Raw genomic sequence first — 22,876 nt, forward strand, 5'->3', positions numbered from 1 at the left:
AAATCTTTTTCAAAAAATTCTTTTCCTATGTTGCAAGGAATATAAAAGCTCCCTGGGTCCTTTAGTTTTGGAGAAGTGTTCTTCTCCAAAATAGCACTACATTCCTCACTAAGCGCAATGGTCTCAACCTCTCCTCTTCTTCTCTTGTTTGACATGAGATCCTTCAGGAATTTGGCAAATCTAGGCATTTGTAGAATAGCATCGATAAGAGGTACCTCTACACAAATTTCCTTAACTTTTTCTAGAAACTTGCCAAATTCTTCATCTTTCTTGAGCATTGTAAGTCTTTGAGGAAAAGGGACAGCTTTGCTCTGATGGTTCAGTGGAAGAGTTTCTTCAACCTCAATGGTACTCTCCTCATTAGCTTGAATCTGATTTGGTATAGGAGGAGAGAGCTCTTCTTCTTTTTGTATCCCTTTTGAAGCAGTCGCTTGGGAGTCTCCCAAGGTCCGTCCGCTCCTAAGCTCAATTCTATTGCAATGCTCCATAGGATTCACATCAGGTTTTCCTGGAAGTTGTCCTGGTACTCTGGATGAAGAGGAAGCTAGTTGGGCAATTTGACTATCCTGGATCTTTTGATGCTTTTCAGAATTATCCATTCTCTGAATGAGCTTTGCTAAATCTTGCTTCATTTCATTCTGACTTGAGATAATTTCTTCAAGCATCTTTTCAACATTTGACTTTGGTAAGCCTTGAGAAGATAGATGTTGAAAATTTTGTTGCCCAGCTTGGAAATTTGGTCTTGCCCCCATAGATGGTCCTTGATCTTGATTATTTCTGTAAGAAAAATTTGGATGACTCTTCCATCCAGGGTTATAAGTATTTGAGTATGGGTTGTTCTGCCTTTGATTGTAACTCATGATTGCATCACATTGTTCAAGTTGATTGATTTGTGCAGTGATAGCTCCCAATGGACATGAGTCATTTGAGTGCTCTGAACTCCCACATACTTCACAAGATGTACTAATAACATTGACCATATTAGCACTAGTCCCCATATTCTCAAATTTCTTTGTAAGAGCGTCCAATTTTGCAGACAAAAGAGTGACTGCATCTACATCAAACTTCCCTGATGTTTTAATTGTTGGGTTTACAAAAGAATAGCCACCACTTCTTTCATTTGCCCATTGATGATGATTTCGTGCTACACTGTCAATAATTTCTTCAGCTTCATCTAAACTTTTATTCATAAGTGCCCCTCCAGCAGCTGAATCAAGGGACACTTTGGTATGATAGTTGATACCATTATAAAAAGTGTGCAACACTAACCATCTTTCTAACCCATGATGTGGGCATTGTCTGAGCATACTATTATATCTATCCCATGCTTCAAAAGAGATTCTGAGTCAGTTTGCTTGAAGCTTGCAATTAAATTCCTCATATGAGCTGTTTTGCTTGGTGGATAGAATTTATCAAGAAACTGTTGCTCACACTGCTCCCAAGTGGTGATGCTATTACGGGCCAAAGAATTCAGCCATTGCTTTGCCCTATCTCTTAAAGAAAACCCAAATAATAATAATCTAACTGCTTCTGAAGGAACTCCATTCATTTTCATGGTACCACATATTTCGTAAAAGACCTCTAAGTGTTGATTGGGGTCTTCATGAGGTCCTCCACCAAATTGGTTCTGCTGCACCATAGATATAATTGCGGGTTTGATCTCAAAGTTATTAGCTGGTGGTTGCTACTCGGAAAACCTAGAGGTTCCACTGTACAAAAATTTTGTACAAAGGTCTGAACCTTTTCCTAGCTACCATGTGTTCTTTTAAATTAAATTTTGGATCGCCTGCGGAACTTAACACGTTTGATCCAAAACTTAATCTATTCGTTCTTTTAGGTTTTGACTTGGGTCTCCTGCGGAACTTAACACGTTCGACCCAAATCACCTTAAGTTATTAATTCCATTAAATATTAATTTCCATAATTGGTTCCCAGTACTGACGTGGCGAGGCACATGGCCTTCTTGGATATGGGAGCAACCACCACCGACTAGACAAAACCTTTTATGGAAAGCTAATATTTAATTTCCTAAAATAACTTTAGGTTAACCGAAAAGAACAATCAATCACAAGGGAAAAGAAAAAACAAAAGAACACAACATCGAAAAAACATATTCGAAATACTAGAATCGCATGCCTCTTGTATTTGGTATTATTTCCAAAAATAACTAGTATGATGCGGAAAGAAAAATTACTAGTTATACCTTTTAGAAAGACCTCTTGATCTTCTACCGTATTCCTCTTCTAACCTCGGACGTTGTGTGGGCAACGATCTTCCGAGATGAGAACCACCAAGCACCTTCTTCTTCCTTGCAAATTTCGGCCATCAAAACTTCTTCTAGGATGAAGAGGTTCGGCCACCACCACCATGCTCCAAGGGATGCTAGAAAAGAGACTTCTTTTCTCTCCTTCTTAGTTCCGGCCACCAAAGCTATCTCCACCCTGAGAAAATTTCGGCCACACAAAGGAGAGGAGAGGAAAGAAAGGGCCGGCCACACCCAAGGAAGAAAAGAGGGAGAAAAATAATAGAGTTGTTCACAATGAAGCCTCCTCTACCCCCTCTTTTATAATCCTTGGTCTTGGCAAATAAGGAAATTTAAATAAAAATTTCCTTAATTCCTTTGCCATGAAAAAGAAAAATTATTTTAATTAAAACAATTTTCCTTTTTTAATTGCAATGGCCGGCCACCACTTTCCCCAAAACAAGGAGAGTTTTAATTAAAACAAAAATTAAAACTTCCTAATTTGTTTCTAGAAATTTATAAAAATTTCTCCAATAATTTTCATCCCTTTATGATTGGTTAATAAAAAGAAATTTTATAAATTAAAATCTTTCTTTTAAACATGTGGATAATTTCCAAAAAGAAAAGTTATCTCTAAAAATTAAAATCTCCTTTCAATCTACAAATAAGGAAAGATATTAAATCTTTTCTTAATCTTTTGTAGAAACTAATAAAAGAGAATTTTTAATTTTTAAACTTTCTTTTAAATCATGAATATAATTAAAAGGAAAGTTTTTACCAAAATTAAAATCAACATTTTAATCTACAAATAAGGAAAGAGATTTTAACTCTTCTCTTAATCTTTTGTAGAATCTTATAAAAGGAAGGATTTAAATTTTTAAACTCTCTTTTAAATTATATTATCCACATAAGAAAAAATTTTAAAATTAAAATTCCTTTTTATTTTAATAGGGCCGGCCACATGAATTCACCCATGAACATACCCATGGTCGGCCCTAGCTTGGTCTCCAAGCTAGCTTGGCCGGCCCCTATAGGATGGGTAAGAAGGTGAGTATAGTACTCTATAATTAAGAGGCTACGATAGGGACCGAGAGGAGGAATTGGTTTTGGTCTCCTGATAAAATTAAGCATCCCGTGCTCGCCCCGAACACACAACTTAATTTTATCAATAATAATTCATTCCACTAGAGAACTATTATTGAACTACCGCACCAATCCCAAATTACATTTTGGGCTCCTTCTTATCATGAGTGTGTTAGTCTCCCTGTGTTTAAGATAACAAATGTCCACTAATTAAGTAAGTTACTGACAACTCGCTTAATTAATATCTAGCTCCAAGAGTAGTACCACTCAACTTCATCATCATGTCGGACTAGGTCCACCTGCAGGATTTAACATGACAATCCTTATGAGCTCCTCTTGAGGACATTATCAACCTAGTATCTCTAGAACACAGTTTCCTTCTATAATCAACAACACACACTATAAGTGATACCATTTCCCAACTTATCGGGCTTATTGATTCATCGAACTAAATCTCACCCATTGATAAATTAAAGAAATAAATATCAAATATATGTGCTTGTTATTATATTAGGATTAAGAGCACACACTTCCATAATAACTGAGGTCTTTGTTTCTTTATAAAATCAGTATAAAAGAAACAACCTCAAATGGTCCTACTCACTACACTTTAAGTGTACTAGTGTAATTATATAGTTAAGATAAACTAATACCTAATTACACTACGACCTTCCAATGGTTTGTTCCTTTCCATCTTGGTCGTGAGCTACTGTTTATAATTTATAAGGTACTGATAACATGATCTTCTGTGTGTGACACCACACACCATGTTATCTACAATATAAATTAATTGAACAACTACATTTATCATAAATGTAGTCATTTAACCAATGTGATTCTTATTTCTAGATAAATGTTTATACCAAAAGGTAGGCTTTTAGTATACACTCTAACATTAGCTTCCACTGAAGGTCTTGAAATACTAGATCGAAAACCTCTTGCATAAGGTGCAGCATAATCCTTGAGTGGTCTATTCGCCATGTTCAAATGTTCCTGTTCTTCAATTTGCCTTTGCAGAATTCTTCTTTTATGGAAAGTTCTGTCAATCTCAGGGTCAAAAGGAAAGAATTCTCCTGCAAAGTTAGATCTTCGCATACACAAGAACAAGATAGCAAATGACAATTCAACAGAAAAAGAAAAAAAATAAAAGAATCAAAAATGTAGAATTGAATTTGTACAAAAAGAATTAACAAGAAGTAAAAGTTATACAAGAAAGTAAAAACAGAAATCTAATGATTAGTTATAACTATGCAATATGAAAGGAAAACAAATGTTATGTTTAGTCTAACTCAATTGATAATTCCTAATGTTATAGCGCAGTCCCCGGCAACGACGCCAAAAACTTGTTACGCTCCGCAAGTGTACGGAAATGTCGCAAGTAATATAAAAGATTATCGTATCCACAGGGACTGGAATAAGCACTAGAAATGTCTCAATGCGAATTAGCTAAACAACTATCCAATTGTTTCAAATGCAAAGTGAAGGTAAACAAATCTAATATTAAAGATCAACAAACAAAAGTTTAGTGTTTTGGGTTATGATAAAGGGAGATTCTAGGAGTTTCGGTTTCTTTGCAAGATTTCTTGAATGTAAATAGTTCACCAATTCTTATCCCTCAATTGCCAAACACTTGTAGAAAGTTGCCGATTCTCTCTTGCAATAGATAACCGGCTAAGGACTGAGAAATGTATCTAAATATGATCAATTAGACGTGAACCTACGTTGTCCTTACACAGAAGCGCACCTATTACTATGCCTTCCTCGGATATCAACATAAAAGCCCACAACTTATTAATCTATCAAGATACAAGAAACTAATCACAAGATCCATCCTACTCTCTTGAATATTCCTATTTCCTCTTCAAGATTATCTCTCAAACGTCCTTACACGGGCTTGCACCTGTCACGTGGATCCCTCGGATGATCAAGTGAGAGTTTATCTTTACAAAGTCCACAAGAAATCCAAACAATCAATCAAGAATGAGAATTAAGCACAAATCACCATTAATTATTCAAGATCTAATTGATACAAGCAAGACAATGTCATTGAAACAAGAAATTGGCAAATCTATAAGAGATTACATCAATCCATCATACAAATACTCCCTTAATCCTAGGATACCAGATCTACTCCATGAATCGAGGAAGAATACCAAGAAATAAAGATTACAAGCGTTTCTTAAATCCCAATCCAAGAAACCAAGAAAAGGGGAAAGAGAAACTTATCTATGAAGAAGTCTCGTCTTCGGATCCAATCCTCGCTTCCGAGTCGAAATCGTCAAGAACTCCCTCGAATCAGAAATCCTCCCAAGAATGGGAGGATACCACCAAATCTTGCCTTCTCCCAAAGGGAGAGATCCCCTTTCAATTCATGAAGGAGGGTTTAAATAGAGGAGGAAATCGGGCGCCACATGACCCCGGCCGTGTGAGATTCACACGCCATGTCCGCTTCCATCCGCCAAAGCTGCACGGTCGTGTGACTCACACGGCCAGACCCTTCTGCTCTGGAAATGCTACACGTGGTGCACACGCCACCACCGCTCGGCCTCTGAAACCTCACACGTGTAGATCTACACGGCCATGTAAGGCATCTGCTCTAATTTCTTCAAATCAAGACACGGCCGTGTGAGATTCACACAGCCATGTCCTCTTCCCTTCCTGTTAAAACTACACGGCCGTGTGAGATACACGGCCTGATGCTCTCTCCCTTCAATTCCTTCCAAGCTTGCCCGAGGACGCATAATCTTCACCAATTTCGACTCCTGTGTACAGAAAATGCACAAAAAGCAGATCTCCGAACCAAAAGAGTAAATATGCTAAAAGGAAAGCTGGAAGTATAAAAGTGCATAGATCAAGCATGCTCAAAGTATGTAAATGTGCGTAAAAACATGCATAAAAGAGTATATAATCTACGCACATCAGTTGTGCAACTTCGTTTTTACTTTGCATGCTTGTGGGTGATTGGTCGGGGCCTATGATACACAACTCGGCCAACTAGGCCTCCCGAGCGGGCGTAGGTGGCATATGACTTGTCACTACTTTCCCTTGCCGCTCCTCTTTAAGCGTCTTTCGTTCCGGCCGGGGGGTTTATAGTCGCCGGTCGGACTCTCGGGTTTAACGTCGGAGCTCGACGGACTTCCAGTTCGACTCTCGGGTTTAACGTCGGAGCTCGACGGTCTTCCGACCGGAGGGTTTATACTCGCCGGTCCGACTCTCGATATTTAACGTCGGAGCTCGACGGTCTTCCGGCCGGAGGGTTTATAATCGCCGATCCGACTCTCGATATTTAACGTCGGAGCTCGACGGTCTTCCAGCCGGAGGGTTTATAGTCGCCGGTCTGACTCTCGATATTTAACGTCGGAGCTCGATGACCTTCAAGGCTAATTTCAACACGGATGATATACGCCCTGCCGAGCGGCGAATAATGCCAAATGTGTTTTATCACTTTGCTTCCTGCATTAAAAGGACACAGGCGACCAAGACATACATAAAATGAATTACATCGGCGCACCTCTCACCCAGCTCGGTACGGATGGAGATGATTTGCGCTCCACGGTCGATCCAGCTGCCATCCATCTTCATCCTCCAAATAATAGGCACCCGAGCGGAGCTTTTCGATGACTTTGAAGGGGCCCGCCCAAGGAGCCTCCAGCTTGCCAACGTCCCCGACCGGCTTTACTTTCTTCCATACTAGGTCGCCGACCTAGAATGCTCTAGGGATTATGCGCCGGTTGTAGTTCTGCTTCATTCTCTGCCGGTATGCCATCAGCCGGACGGACGCCTTGGCTCGCTCCTCGTCGATCAAGTCCAAATCCATCTTCCTCCACTCGGCATTGACATCATCATAGTTCTGGATCCGGACGGACTCTACGCCGACTTCAACTGGGATAACTGCTTCGCCTCCGTACACTAAATGGAATAGCGTGACACCCGTTCCCTCCTTTGGGGTCGTGCGGATAGCCCATAGGACGCCCGGCAGCTCGTCCACCCAGCTTCCTCCTATGTGGTTAAGTCGAGCCCGAAGAATTCTGAGGATTTCTCGGTTGGTTACTTCAGCTTGGTCGTTGCTCTCGGGATACGCTACGGAAGTAAAGTGTTGTTCTATGCCATAACTTTTGCACCATTCTTCGAGCTGCTTCCCGACGAACTGTCGCCCGTTATCATATATGAGCCGGCGAGGAATGTCGAACCGACAGATTATATGCTGCCAGATAAACCTTTTGACCATCTGCTCGGTGATCTTAGCTAATGGCTCGGCCTCCACCCATTTGGAAAAGTAGTCGACCGCCACTAGTAGAAACTTCCGCTGATCGGTCGCCATAGGGAACGAACCTACGATATCCATTCCCCACTGATCGAACGGACAGGACACTGTAGATGCTTTCATCTCCTCCGCCGGTCGGTGGGAGATGTTGTGGTACTTCTGGCAGGAGAGGCACGTCGCGACGGTCCGAGCGACGTCTGCTTGCAGGGTTGGCCAGAAGTACCCGGCCAGCAGGATCTTCCTAGCCAGCGATCGCCCGCCCGGATGTCCTCCGCACGATCCTTGGTGCACTTCCTGTAGGATGTACTCCGCGTCCTCCGAGCTCACACATTTCAAAAGTGGGCGGGAGAAAGCCTTCTTGTAGAGTTGGTCTCCAACGAGTGTGAACTGGTCGGCTCTCCTTATCAATAGCTAGGCTTCCTCCCGATCCGACGGTGTCGCACCTGAGCGCAGAAACTCCATAATGGTTGTCCTCCAATCGCTCGGGAATGCGAGGCCCTCCATCCAGTCAATGTGCGCCACCAAGGATACTTGCTCAATTGACTGCTGGATGACGACCGGTGATATTGAACTTGAAAGCTTGGCTAACTCATCTGCCGCCTGGTTCTCTGCTCGGGGTATCCTCTGGATAATGACTTCTCTGAAGTGGGTCTTGAGCTTTTCGAAGGCCTCAGCGTAGAGCTTGAGCCGAGCGTTGTTAATCTCAAAAGTGCCCGAGAGCTGCTGGGCAGCCAGCTGAGAGTCTGAATGGATTGTCACCCGACCGGCTCCTACATACCGAGCTGCCTGCAAGCCGGCTATGAGGGTCTCATACTCCGCTTCATTATTTGTGGCTCTGTAGTTCAGCCGGACGGATAGGTGCATCCGTTCTTCTTGGGGAGAGAGTAATAGCACACCAATCCCGCTCCCGAGCTGAGTGGACAATCCATCCACAAATATTTTCCACATAGCTTTGGGCTTGGGATTTTGCACTTTGGTAACAAAATCTGCTAAGGACTGCGCCTTTATCGCCGAACAGGGTTGATACTGAATGTCAAATTCACTTAACTTCATTGTCCATTTGATGAGCCGTCCGGACGCTTCTGGGTTCAGCAACACTCTTCCCAATGGGCTATTTGTCCGGACGATGATTGCATGTGCTAGGAAATAAGGACGAAGTCTTCGAGCGGCGAGGACCAAAGCAAAAGTCAGCTTCTTGAGCCCAGAGTAGCGAGATTCAGCATCTTTTAGAATATGGCTCAAGAAGTACACGGGTTGTTCTCCACCGCTCGTCATCACTAATGCCGAGCCTACTGCCTGCTCGGTTGAAGATAAATAAATACAGAGTGGCTCACCTACAGCTGGCTTGGCTAGCACGGGCAAGGAGTTCAGGTATGTCTTCAGCTCCTCAAACGCCCGATCGCATTCCTCGTCCCAAAGAAACTTAGTAGCTTTGCGTAGGATCTTGAAAAAAGAGAGACTCCAGTCGGCAGTCTTAGAGATGAATCTTGACAATGCAGTTATCCGCCCGGTCAGGCGCTGTACTTCCCTCAGATTTCTTGGGGGCGACATATCTTGCAACGCTTTTACCTTACTGGGATTTGCCTCTATGCCCCACTCGGTCACTATATAGCCCAAGAAACGCCCGTCTTTTGCTCCGAACAAACATTTCTGAGGGTTCAGCTTGACTCCATACTTTCTCAGTGTTTGGAAGGTCTCCTCCATGTCCGTAAAAAGATCATCCGCTCGGACGGACTTGATGAGAATATCATCCACGTACACTTCTAAATTGCGTCTGATCTGCTCCTTGAATACTTTGTTCATCAAGCGCTGGTAAGTTGCTCCCGCGTTCTTCAGTCCGAACGGTATTACATTGTAACAGTAAGTGTCGTCGGCTGTGATGAAGCTGACCTTCTCTTGATCTTCTCGGGCGAGCGGTACCTGATGGTAGCCCTGATAGGCGTCTAGCATGCATATCAGCTCGCACCCGGCTGTGGAGTCCACCAGTTGATCAATCCAGGGCAGAGGGTAGAAATCATTTGGGCATGCTTTGTTGAGATCCCAGAAATCGATGCAAACCCTCCACTTGTTGCCCGGCTTAGAGACTAGCACTACATTTGCGAGCCAGCTCGGGAACTGGACCTCCCTTATATGGCCGGCCTCCAGGAGTTTCTCGACCTCTGCTCGGATGATGGCGTTTTGTTCGGCGCTAAAGTCCCTCTTCCTTTGCTTCATCGGCCGAGCGTTCGGTCGGACATGAAGCTCATGCTGTGCTATACTTGGCGAAATTCCCGGCAACTCATGTGTCGACCAAACGGAGACGTCGCAATTTCTCTAGAGACATTTGATCACCTCCTTTTTCTGGCTTGCCTCCAGATCAGTCGCAATGAATGTGGTGGCCTCCGATCAGGTCGGGTGGATCTGCACCTCTTCTTTTTCTTCATAAACCAAAGAGTGCGGTTTTTTGGTTATGGCGTTCACCTCGATCCGTGGCATCTTCCACGCGGAATTAGCTTCGGCTCGGACCATTTCGACGTAGCATCGTCGAGCCGCCAGTTGATCTCCTCGCACTTCTCCAACTTTATCTTCAACCGGGAACTTAATTTTCTGGTAGAAGGTGGAGACGACCGCTCGGAACTCACTGAGCGCTGGTCTCCCCAGGATAACATTGTATGCTGAGGGAGAGTCGACCACGACAAAGTTGGCAGTCCGCGTCCTTCTGAGCGGCTCTTCTCCTAGCGAAATAGTTAGTCGGACATGTCCGACCGGTAGAACTTCATTGCCTGTAAACCCATAGAGGGGGGTTGTCATGGGCAGCAACTCAGCTCGATCAATTTGCAGTTGGTCGAAATCCTTTTTAAATATAATGTTGACCGAGCTGCCTGTATCGATGAAAATGCGGTGAATAGTATAGTTAGCTATTACCGCTTTGATGATGAGGGCGTCGTCATGTGGCACTTCGACTCCCTCAAGGTCCCTGGGCCCGAAGCTGATTTCGGGCCAGCTCGCCCGTTCTTGACTGCAACCGACCGCATGGATCTTGAGTTGCCTGACACTCGCTTTCCTCGCTCTGTTGGAGTCACCTCCGGTCGGTCCGCCAGCGATGATGTTGATTTCGCCTCGGGACGTGTTGCTTCTATTTTCTTCTTCCCGTGCGGACGGCCTAGGCCACTCCTTGGATACCCGGGGATTGTCCTCGTGCCTCTGAGGATGATACTGCTCGGGAGACTTTCTGGATATCCGCCGACCGGCTTCATGGTGTCGTTGTCGCCCGTCGGGCGATGTCGATCGACGACTGCCACTCCGGGGAGCGGGGTGGGTGATCAGGGGAAGGCTTCGGCAATCTCGGGTGTATGCGTGTAAGTCCGGTGGAACGAGCAAAACATGGGGCTCCATATCTTCTTTTTTGGTTTGGGCTACTCGGCGGCTACTTCTTGGATGGCGTGGGACCTTACGTAGTGAGGGCGGACTGCTTCGGCTCGCGGTCCTCTGTGCGGCTGGTGGCCAGTGAGCGGCTTCCGCTCGGCAGGGGCTAGCCGGTCAGTTGGAGCTTCTTTTCTTCGGGCCGCCTGGGCTTCCTCCACATTAATGTACTCATTGGCCCGGTGTAACATATGATCATAGTCTCGGGGCGACTTTCGAATAAGTGAACGGAAGAAGTCACCGTCCACAAGGCCTTGCGTGAACGCATTCATCATTGTTTCTGAGGTGGCCGTTGGAATATCCATGGCCACCTGGTTGAATCGTTGGATGTAAGCTCGAAGCGACTCCCTGGGCTCTTGCTTGATGGCAAATAGACTGACACTGGTCTTCTGGTAACGCCGACTGCTCGCAAAATGATGGAGAAAAGCGATGCGGAACTCTTTAAAGCTGGTGATGGATCCGTCCGGCAGCCTCCAGAACCATCGTTGCGCCGATCCCGAGAGGGTGGTAAGGAACACCCGGCATTTCACTCCATCTGTGTATTGATGTAGTGTAGCTGTGTTGTCGAACTTACCTAGATAGTCGTCCGGGTCGGTGGTTCCGTTGTATTCCCCGATCGCCGGGGGCACATAATGCTTTGGCAGAGGGTCCCGCAGGATGGCCTCTGAAAACTGCCGGTTAATCCGCTCAGGGGAGGCATCCGTTCGGGGAGCCTTGCCTTTTCTATTGTCTCGCCTGGGCGCCTCGTCGGATTAAGATCCTCGATCAAGGTTAGCTGGTGCTACTTCAGGAGGCGTACGGAATAGGGCCCGATGAAATGGAACCGGGGCAGGCGGTGCTTCTCCTTGGATGCTGATCGGATCCTTATGTCGGCCCCATGCTGAGATGTTCTCCGGTCAGAACACTGCTGCTGCTCGGCCTCCTAACGGTGACGTCACTTGTTGCTCCAGTCGCTCGGCTTGCACCTTCTGTTTCTGTTGCTCCACAAGCTTAGCTGCTCTTGCCTCGATTAGAGCGTCGAGCTCCTCCTGGGAGAGCATCACGGTATGAGGTTGTCCAGCTTCGTCCATCTCGTCCGCTCGGATGTAGGTGTGTTCCCACAGACGGCACCAATTTGATCCTGTCCGAACGCTGAGTCGATGGACGCTGGGGACGTGGTGCTCTCCGCTATCTTCGACTGGCTGAACGAATCTCCGACGAACCTGCAAGGAAGTCGAGCCGGGAAGGGGTTCCCGGCGACGACCCTCCAACGCTCAAGTCAGGCAAAAGGAAAACGATGAAGTAGCTCCAAAGATGAGGGATCGCGTACCTCCGGCGAAGTCTGAGGGCTCTTATATAGAGCTGTGGGGAGGCTTATGCACACCTACCGAGGCGTACACGTGTCCTTTACCATAACTTTGTATGGTCTTACCAGAGGAGCATGTCTGATACCATACTGCTACAGTCCGAGCACCTCTCTGATGGGACAGCAGAACCTTCTGTCGTAGGATTCTGCGTATGGCTTGGTCGCCGAGCATGCATGTTGTCAGAAGATGTTCCCCAATGTCCCCTTGTCCTTGTCTCCTTTTTCCCCGCGCTGAGGGTCCAGCCGCTCGACAGGCACATCACTTCTGACCTGGCGTAGGTGTTGGCCCGACCGGGGAGATTCCCGGTCGGGTGCTCGGCTGATCTTGTTCCTGCCCGTGTTGCTCTATGCCTCGGCCGAGCGGACTACCCGCTCGGCCCGGCGACCCTTTTCACCACGAGCGTCGGAAACCCGCCTCCCCGTCGGGTTGTCTTTGATTCCGCTCGGACCCGTTCGGCCGGTCAACCCAACCCTTCTCCGATCGGCCGGACCTCATGCTGACCCTTTTGACTTTTGACCTCTACGTGTCATTGGCTCCCCTCAAAGGGGGGCCCCCGTCCTTATCGCCCGATCAACATATATATTTAGCTCGTGAACGTTGTTCATATTTATTAATAAAACTCTTTTCAATATGTTAAATAAATAATAAAATAAAATAAAATAAATTTAAATTTAAATTATCAAGCTCAATAACCAATCAAACAACTAAAAGTTTCAAACAATCAAACAAGCTTGAATTGAGAGCTTGATAACATCTAAATGAACCAAGCTCAAACCAAGCTTGAATTGAGAGCTTGATAACATCTAAACGAACCAAACTCAAGTCAAGCTTCAAACAATCTCAAGCTCATAAAAAATAAACCAAGACAAGCTTGAACACTCATTTCAAAAGTTTGGTTCATTTTAAGCTTGGTTGGGCTCGACTTAGTTATCTTATCAAATAAGTTTGAACACCCCAAAACTTGACTTGGCTCAGCTTGTTTACGGCCCTAATCAAGTTGGATTTGTTTTGATGTATAATGAAATAACTAACTAGTTTTGGAAACCTAATACAACACGATTTCCATAAGAAGGAAGACTAAATCTTTAAGGTAATTTAACTCTCTTCAGATGGTAGAAATGTTGGATCGAAAGAGCTAGAGGGGGGGGTGAATAGCGCTCGTGGCTTTCACTTTCGTTTCGAAAAACTCAAAGTAAAATGCAGCGAAAATAATAAACACAAACACACGAACACCAAGATTTACTTGGTTCGAAGTCTGGTGCGACTACTTTTTTTTTTCATTATCAATTTCTTGTTTGTGCGGGAAGCATCAGACGATCGAACCTTAATAAAGTATTCTTGACTAGGAGGAGGCACTATATACACTTCTTCTTGAAGATCACCATTTAATAAAGTATTCTTGACATCCATCTAAGATATTTTTCATTGACGAACAGAGGTAATGATAATTAACATACGAACGGTGGTCATTTTAGCAACAGGAGCAAAAGTTTCCTCATAATTTATGTCATACTCCTGAGAGTAATCTTTAGCAACAAGACGAGTTTTATACCATTCGACAAAATCATCAAATTTAGTTTTAATCTTATAGACCCAATAAGAACCAATGACGTATTTTCCTAGTGACAGAAGTACCAAATCCTAAGTATAAGTATGATGCAAAGCAGTTAATCTTTCGTCTATAGCATTCTACCAAAAAGGGTTACCAACAGCTTCTCTATAGGACCAAGACTTAAAAAGATGATGAATAGAGGTAACAAAAGAAGCAAAGGAACTAGAATAACAAGAATAAACAAAATTAGGTAGTTTAGTAGACTTATGAGGACGTGTAGACCGACGAGTAGGATTACCCACAATCTCACAAGATGATGGAATAGTCGCAGGAGGGGGAGGTGGAGAAGATGTCTCGAAAATACCAGATTCAGTGAAACCATTATGTGAAAGAGTGGTTGTAGGGGAGGTTTCATCGATATCAGTACCGAAGGGATCAATGCGAATAGGGTCTGTATGAGTTATGTCATGTGGTAGAAGAGGTATGGAGAAAAAAGGAATATGCTCAAGAAACGCAATATGACAAGAGACATATAATTTTTTACTAATTAGATTAAAATAACGATATCCCTTTTGACCAACACAATAACTAAGGAATACACACAAAATAGACCTAGAGGACAACTTATCACACTCGGTGCGTGATCGGAGAATAAAATATGTACAACTAAAAACACATGAAGAGGAATACTCAAGAACACGGCCATACAATTTTTGAAAATGAGACAAACCTGAGAGAAGTTAGAATCCTATTAATTACATGATTAGTAGTAAGAACTAATTCTCCCCAAAAAACACTAAGAACATCTGCATATAATAAGAATAAGCGGAATGTCTCAACAAGATGTCTATACTTTCTCTTCGTAACCCTATTATGTTCAGGTGTTTCTTGACATGAGGTTTGATGTATAGTACCTTCTGATGCAAGTAAACAAGAAAAAATATTGAAAGCATACTCACTCCCCCCCCTCCCAAATCACAATGAAAACACTTGATAACAGTTGAATGTTGAGTTTTGACAAGAACTTTAAAATCATTAAAGATGGTAAGATAATCATATCTATATTTCATAAGATAAATCCAAGTATAATGAGTGCAATCATCAATAAAGAAATATAATATCTTGATCCCCTTTTGTAGTAGCAGGAGAAAGCCCTCATATATCCAAATGAACAAGATCAAAAGGATTAAGAGAAAAAGATAAACTTTTATTGAAAAGTAATGCAGAAAATTTTGTCAGTTTACAATCACTACAATAAAAAAATATCACAACTTTTTAAATGTCCTAATACTTTAGACGAAGCTAAAAATTATAAACAAGATGCTAAAACATGACCTAGACGAGTATGCTATAAATAAAAATTAAAAAAAAAAACTCAATCAAAAAGATCATAGATCGACATTAGAAGTTACAACATCTGGTACTTGAAGCTTATCTAAGACATGGAGTCTCCCTTACCTTCTACCTATCTCAATCACCTTTTGAGATCTGGGTCCTACACATAACAATTGGATGAAGAAAAAATGATTGAATATTCAGACTCAGACAATTGGCTAACAGAAATAAGATTAAGTGTAAGACTAGAAATATAATAAACATCAAGAAGAGACAAGTAAGTTATAACAACCGAACCAACACCTATTAGTGGCCTAAGAGTACCATCAGCAGTCACAATTGATAAAGATGAATTAGAAGACAAAGAGATAAAAGATGACAAGTCAGGTGACATATGATGAGAAACTTCAGAATCTAAGATCTATAAATGAGAAGATATACTTGATGTATCAGAGGATAACAAACTTATATGAGAAAAAGCAGACATGGTAGAGGGTTGTGAAGCAAGGAACTGTTGAAACTATTTAAGCATATACAGATCTAAAAATGGGGCAGCTAGTGCATTACTAGACTGAGGTAGACCATATGACAACTGTTGTGGTTAATTACCAGATTTTCATGGAACATTCTAATGTGGCAATGGTGGCAATTGAGATCGTTGCTACTGATACTGCTACTGTGGTGGTCATTTCTGCTGCTTTGGTAGTTTACCTTTATTCAATAATAATGGATACTAAGACCTATACTGTCCCTTTTCTTTGCAATAAACATACTCATCATTAGAAATTTTCGAAGTCGACTTACTTTGATTATGAGACGGAGGCCACTATGGTGATGCAAAAACAAATGGTGTAGACGGTGCAATAGTTTTTTTATCAACTTGAGACTTAAGGTGAATCTCCTCATGTAGCATTCATGTACTACTGAATTAACGAAAAACAGATGACTACAATGTAAAATTGTTGTGTATAATCATTCATAGTCATCACAAAGAGCCATAAAAAATTGGACCTGACATTTTCTTCTCTACGAGTGATAGCTACAGTCAGACTCAGATGAATATACCTCCATGAAGATTCATCTAGCCAAGTAAAATTGCTCATCAAAAGTATAACTTCAAATTGAATCCTTTTTTTTCTAGAGAAATAGTTGATAAAATGACAACTTCTTGAGTAAATGCAGGTGTGATTAGAATTTATCTATTAATTTCATTTATTTATTATAGTTGGAATCCCTAGTCCTGAAACTGCAATTAAATCTTTGAGATAAAGCACTTTGTCTACCAAATCAAAAACAGATCACTTACTCTAGTTATAGTGACGGTAGGAAAGCTAAAATGGACTATATGGGTAAGGAAGAGTATGAATTTCGTGACAATCATACTAAATTTGTTGGTGGCACTCCAAAAAGTGAGCAGAAATAACGCCATGGAGGAGTGAATGAGGGAGCGGAGCAACAGAGGTCGAAATCTCCTCAACAACCAAGGCTTGAGCGTAACCTACATAAGACGGATACGAAACTGTGATCGCGGTCACACGGCTCAAAACAGATAATGTGCGTAAAGAATTATTTTAGAGCTTCTTCCATGCATGTGTGGTGGGATGCTTGTCACATGAGATCACGAGATCGAAACTCAGAGTAATCGGGGTGTAAATCCTCGGTCCCTGTGTAACTCACCCCACCTGTCACATGCTCGCTCAGGATGCTGTGACTTACCTCCCTCGTGATGACCTTGGGTTGGGTGCGGTGGGGACATTGGGGGCGAGCGATTTTGTCTCTTGCCACATTATATATATATTTAAAAAATTTATCTTAAATTTTGGATAAGATAATTAAAAAATATTTACATCAGCTACTTTATTTATTTTCTAAATTTAATATTTATAAATAGTACTTCTTTAAATTTAGGAAAGAGAGAAAAAAGTATGAAAATTAATATATGATATAGTAAAAATGGATATTTAAATTTAATATAATAATTTTTTTATCTTAAATTATATATTTTAGATAAGAAAATTAGTATGGATAATTTTATTTCCATAAAAATAAAAATCCTCATTCATGAGAAAGATAAGTAGGGGTGTGCAATAATATTTTTTCCCACGTCTCAACCAAATAATAATAATAATAATAAATATTCTGTGTAAAATATTTTTAGAAAAAATAACTGAAGTTAACACCGTTAAATATCCGAATATTTTGGCTTAACGTACGTATGGACTGCCTAACGCCGTTATATGCTCGAGTTAACAACGGATTCGAACGCCCATCAAAACAATCAAACCTCGTTCGCCACCAACCTCGTGCCGTTCACCGATCCCTTTCTTCGCTCCTGTAGAACGATCAATCCACCCCACCAAACTCACGAGATCGCCGTGATTCGTGTTTGTGTACGTTTCTCTCGCTTGATCCTGCAAGACATTGTTCCTGGTTCATCGCTGGATCGCGGTGCCTGCGGCGGCTACGGTTGGCGGAGCAGTTGAGGGCGGAATTTTTCTGGTATTTTTTGGGGGATTTTTACGCTGTGCGAAGTATCAAAAGTTGGTAGATTTTGAGGTTCTCGGCCGATTCTCTCGTTGTTATCGGTGCGTGAGCTCGATCGGCTTCTCCGACGACCCGAGTGCTAAAGTTCTCTTGTGATCGGTTCTAGAGATTGTGAAGATGGTTACCTCGGTGAGTCACTCCACTTCCGGGATCGGTGTTGGCGATCTCGTCCGGCACAAGGCGCCTTGCGTCAGACCTCGAGCGGCGTCCGTTCGTGCTGTATCGACGATCAAAAACCTTGATTTGACGTTTTCCACTAGGAAACCCCTCTATCTCGCGACTCCGGAGAGGGCTGGATTTGGCTTCCTCCGCCGCGATGGGACCTTGTCGGCCATCAAGCCCCGTGGTCATGATTTCAAGTGCGAGGCCTACGAAGCTGATAGATCGGAGGTCCCTGAGATCTCCCCTGAGCAGGCCCGTTCGGATGCTGCTCAAAGGCTAAAGATCGGCATCTACTTCGCCACCTGGTGGGCTCTCAACGTTGTCTTCAACATCTACAACAAAAAGGTACTCAACGCCTTCCCCTACCCTTGGCTGACCTCCACCCTCTCCCTGGCCGCGGGCTCCCTCATAATGCTCATTTCCTGGGCCACAAGGATCGCCGAGGCCCCCAAGACCGATTTCAATTTCTGGAAAGCCCTTGCACCGGTAAGAGATTTTCAAATTTTTTTTTAGTTGTTCTCTTTCAGGTTTCGTGCTGTCTAGATCAAAGGTGTTATACGTCAAATCCCTTTGATTAGGTGGCGGTAGCGCACACGATCGGGCATGTGGCGGCAACAGTGAGCATGTCAAAGGTGGCAGTCTCGTTCACCCACATAATCAAAAGTGGGGAGCCGGCTTTCAGCGTGTTGGTATCCAGGTTTCTGCTGGGAGAGACCTTCCCTGTGCCGGTGTACCTCTCTCTGGTGCCGATCATTGGTGGATGTGCTCTGGCTGCAGTGACAGAGCTCAACTTTAACATGACTGGTCAGTAGAAGGGTTAGCAAGAATTCTTGATTGTCATTCCTTTTATTTGTTCTTTTGTTTCTCTTTGTTATTTGAGGTGCGTCTAACCCCTTGTAGCATATGTTTTGGGTGAGAATTTGATCTTTCTTTCTTTATCTTTGAAGGCCTGAAACCAGTTATAAAATAAACTCCATATCTTCAATGTCAAGCACTTCAAACTGTAGCAAATGAGTAAATTTTACATGACAAAATGATTCTTAATCTTTGCCTCTTGGGGTTCAGATGGTTTAACATTAAAAATATGGTTCTTCAGCCTTCCTGTTATTGTTCACTAGAGGAATACTTCTATCACAGCATTTCTTATGTTAATTTTAGTCTATTTATCTTAACTTTTTGCTCCTTTGGAGTTAAGATAGCGTAACATTTAAAATATGATTCTTTAGCTGTCCTATTGTTTGCAGAAGAGTACTTTTATCACAGCATTTTCTGTGCTAATTTTATTCTCTATCTTACATACTTGTTTGGAACCATCAAATTATATGGAATTGCAAATCTACTCTTGATATGATAGAAAATTATTGAATTTGGTGAACAAGAAATGAGAACTAAAATTATATCTTCTTCAAAATTTGGAACAGAAAATTCAATAAGGAATCAGTCAGATTTTTGTTCAGGAATTCTCAAATATTCATGAACTAAAGATTGTTTTATTTTTGTCTTAATTTGTGAGCCACTGTTGTTGAATAATCTTTGATTTGATTTTCTAATGTGTGATTTGAACCAATCTGATGCTTGGCGCTGTTTATAATAGCTTCACTTTGTTTATGGGTTGGTTGTTAAGGTGTTTGTCTTGTATTCAGGTTTCATGGGTGCGATGATATCAAACCTCGCATTTGTCTTTCGGAACATCTTTTCAAAGAAGGGAATGAAAGGGTTATCTGTTAGCGGGATGAACTATTATGCTTGCCTCTCCATCCTGTCCCTCTTTATACTCACCCCATTTGCTATTGCAGTTGAGGGGCCCCAGATGTGGGCTGCTGGTTGGCAGACAGCACTTTCCCAGATTGGTCCTAACTTCATTTGGTGAGAAAACCCTCTTAATTAGCATTAACTTATTCTTTCATGTTATATTCACATGGAAAAGAATTATGTTTCTACTGTATTTTATTTCATAGCATTTTTAGAGATGAAAGTTATGTTTTGCTATATGCATTAAATGTCTACTTGACATTACCTTTGAAAACTATGTTTGTGATAATGTTTGCCTTGGTTGTTATCGTTCATGCTCTAGCATTAACTTATTCTTTCATGTTATATTCACATGGAAAAGAATAATGTTTCTGCTGTACTTTATTTAATAGCATTTTTTTATAGATGAAAGCTATGTTTTGCTATATGTGTTAAATGCCTACTTGACCTTACCTTTGAAAGCTATGTTTGCAATAATATTCGACTTGGTTGTTATCGTTCATGCTCTTAGTTAGCATTAACTTATTCTTTCATGTTAATTCACATGGAAAACAATAATGTTTCTACTGTACTTTATTTAATAGCGTTTTTAGAGATGAAAGCTATGTTTTGCTATGTGTTAAATGCCTACTTGGCATTACCTTTGAAAGCTATGTTTGCGATAATGTTCGACTTGGTTGTTATCGTTCATGCTCTTAGTTAGCATTAACTTATTCTTTCATGTTATATTCACATGGAAAAGAATAATGTTTCTACTTTACTTTATTTAATAGCATTTTTAGAGATGAAAGCTTTGTTTGCGTTAAATGTCTACTTGATATTACCTTTGAAAGCTGTGACTGCGATAATGTTAGACTTGGTTGGTTATCATTCATGTGTCAAATAATGACTTGTAGCCACAATATATGTAGGGCAAAAATCAACACTTCTATTTTTTAAATCATCAAGGGAGCCCCTTTTTAATTTTTATTCAAAGGGTGCCTCAAATTTAAATTTTCCCAAATTACCCTTATTTAACAGAAGGGATTATCTTTTTTTTTATAAATATAAATTTAAACATTTACTTTTATCAGTATAAATTATTTTTCTACTGTGTTAAATATTTTGTAAAGATATGCAATATTTTTGTATGAATTTATATCTATATTTTTATTATATTGTTAATTACCTTATAAAATTTTAAAATTATTTTCTTGTGAATGTAAAATTAAATATATCTTTATAGGTGTCATTATTTTATAAAATTAAGATTGATTCTTCTAATCAGATTGGCTTAAATGTTTTTTTTTGATGAATCAGCTTAGCCAAACAACTCATTTTTCTATCAAACTAATTTTATACGAGTGATTTAGGTCCACCTTTTGATTTTCGCTTGCAGTCTTGGAATGAAAGCTGTGTTTGTGCGTGCATTAATTGCTTTTGTTGGAGTTTCAGTTCCCATAAGTATTTTTGTATTTGTAACTTCTTGTGTTAAATAGAATCTTGTTTCTTGTGCTTTTTGTCTCAAAATTATGAAGCTTCCTTTGCTGATTTAGAAAACATTTTAGTTTATGCCACTATGAACTTACTGCATAATAGGTGGATAGCTGCACAAAGTATCTTCTACCATTTATACAACCAAGTCTCTTACATGTCCTTGGATGAGATCTCACCTCTGACGTTCAGCATTGGCAACACCATGAAGAGGATATCTGTCATTGTCTCATCCATCATAATCTTCCGTACTCCTGTTCAGCCTGTCAATGCCCTCGGAGCTGCCATCGCCGTCCTCGGAACTTTCCTCTACTCCCAGGTAACCTTTTTTACTGTTAAAATCAGTGTTGTGTTTTTTGTTCTCCAGAGATCACATAAGAGTTCATGGAAACAAAAGCTCGTCTATATGTTGTTTGTTAGCATACATACATTTCTTTTACACCTCCTACTTTGTTTAAATGGAAGATCATATATTTTCCACCCTTTTAACTGCTTGAACAAATATGCACCAGCAATGGCTATGGAAGATCATAACTCCCCTGTATTATGCAGGCAAAGCAGTGAAAGAGATGAGGAGAAGGAATGGAATAATAAAGTGAAACTGCTCCGGTAGTATACGATTTGGTCATAGATTCTTTTTGTAGAGTTCCAACAGCAGTCTTCAATTGATCGCAGATCATACTGCAAATACTCCAGATTCGTTAAACTCAACTTATAGTTACGCTCGTATTTTTTATTCCTATGGTTAAATCAGGCAATTCGAGCCTTTCTCAGAGGGGAGTTAGCGAAAATAACCCTGGGCAAAGCTGTATTATTGGGAAAAAAAAACCCTTCAGCAAGAAGCAATGTTTGTTGTCTTCCACCAGTGTAAGCCTTTCTTATCAGAGCAAGTTGATTTTTTTGTGATATCGCAAGCTTCAAATTACTTGTTTTTTTTTTCCTCTTATTTATTAAGAATCTAATTGGCAGAAGAAAAAGGAAAAAAAACTTGCATCAAGGACGAATTTCATGTTCTTGAGAAAAGTTGTTTGTTATATAATTTATAAGCATGTGTGTACCTGATGAGTTCCTCGCCTGTTTTGCCGGCCGGCGAATGATGCCGCCGAGTGGATGCTACAGGGATATGAGAAGAGTTATCCCCGTTTGTTTGTGGTAAATCTTGTCAATCTGCCAGTTCATATGGTTGCGGATCTTAATTGGTGATCGGATCTGCAGTATCGAGTCAAAAACACCATCCTATTCATGATCCGATTCCAACTGCCCATTAAAAAAATCATCCGATAATTTTTTGATTTATTAGGATGGTTTGTGGGAAATTTTAATGAGTCCAAATTAGTTGTTTTCAGAATTAATTGAAAGTTGAATATTTGGTGTAAAAAAATTATTGTATTCCAAAAATAGTTAAAATTAAGGTGTGATAGAGTTAAAAAAAAATAAAAAAAATTAGCTAGGTTGGGTGACGTCGAGTCTGGGTGATTGGTTCGGTCCCATGAAAAGGATAAATCGGGAAGTGTTTGCAGTGACAATTAGAAGCTCAACATCTTTTTAGTTGCGTGCTCCATTTGAAAAAATAATTTTACAAATTCATCATAATTGAAACTTGAACCGCGAATACATGGATGACAATCTGAATAGCCTATTGTTGCACCATAATCCCATTTGGAAAAATAATTCTTACAAATTCATTATAATTGAAACTTGAACCGTGAATACCTGGATGA

At 41.4% G+C, this 22,876-nt stretch overlaps 1 protein-coding gene and 1 non-coding gene across 2 annotated transcripts; both read left to right on the plus strand.

The window, feature by feature from the left end:
- The first annotated feature begins 1,278 nt into the window (after positions 1–1,278).
- LOC122036574 lies at positions 1,279–1,383 on the plus strand. Its single transcript, XR_006127408.1, has one exon. It is a non-coding gene; the product is annotated as a small nucleolar RNA R71 (small nucleolar RNA).
- Positions 1,384–17,498: 16,115 nt separating this feature from the next.
- Positions 17,499–22,061, plus strand: LOC122036572 (glucose-6-phosphate/phosphate translocator 1, chloroplastic-like). The gene is made up of 5 exons (XM_042595930.1): positions 17,499–18,416; positions 18,509–18,734; positions 19,574–19,796; positions 21,261–21,474; positions 21,708–22,061. The coding sequence occupies exons 1-5, from the start codon at positions 17,886–17,888 to the stop codon at positions 21,717–21,719; spliced, it is 1,206 nt and encodes a 401-aa protein (XP_042451864.1). The 5' UTR covers positions 17,499–17,885; the 3' UTR covers positions 21,720–22,061.
- The last annotated feature ends 815 nt before the right edge of the window (positions 22,062–22,876 follow it).

The sequence above is a fragment of the Zingiber officinale genome, unplaced genomic scaffold (genome assembly GCF_018446385.1).
Source record: "Zingiber officinale cultivar Zhangliang unplaced genomic scaffold, Zo_v1.1 ctg176, whole genome shotgun sequence".
Classification (NCBI taxonomy): domain Eukaryota; kingdom Viridiplantae; phylum Streptophyta; class Magnoliopsida; order Zingiberales; family Zingiberaceae; genus Zingiber; species Zingiber officinale.

What these genes read in the sequence shown, in the direction of transcription:
- LOC122036572 (XM_042595930.1), top strand. Translation starts at nt 17,886, where the DNA reads ATGGTTACCTCGGTGAGTCACTCCACTTCCGGGATCGGTGTTGGCGAT. An exon ending in GCTCAACTTTAACATGACTG is followed by an intron (nt 18,735 to 19,573) that starts GTCAGTAGAAGG and finishes TCTTGTATTCAG; the next exon opens with GTTTCATGGGTGCGATGATA. An exon ending in ATTGGTCCTAACTTCATTTG is followed by an intron (nt 19,797 to 21,260) that starts GTGAGAAAACCC and finishes ACTGCATAATAG; the next exon opens with GTGGATAGCTGCACAAAGTA.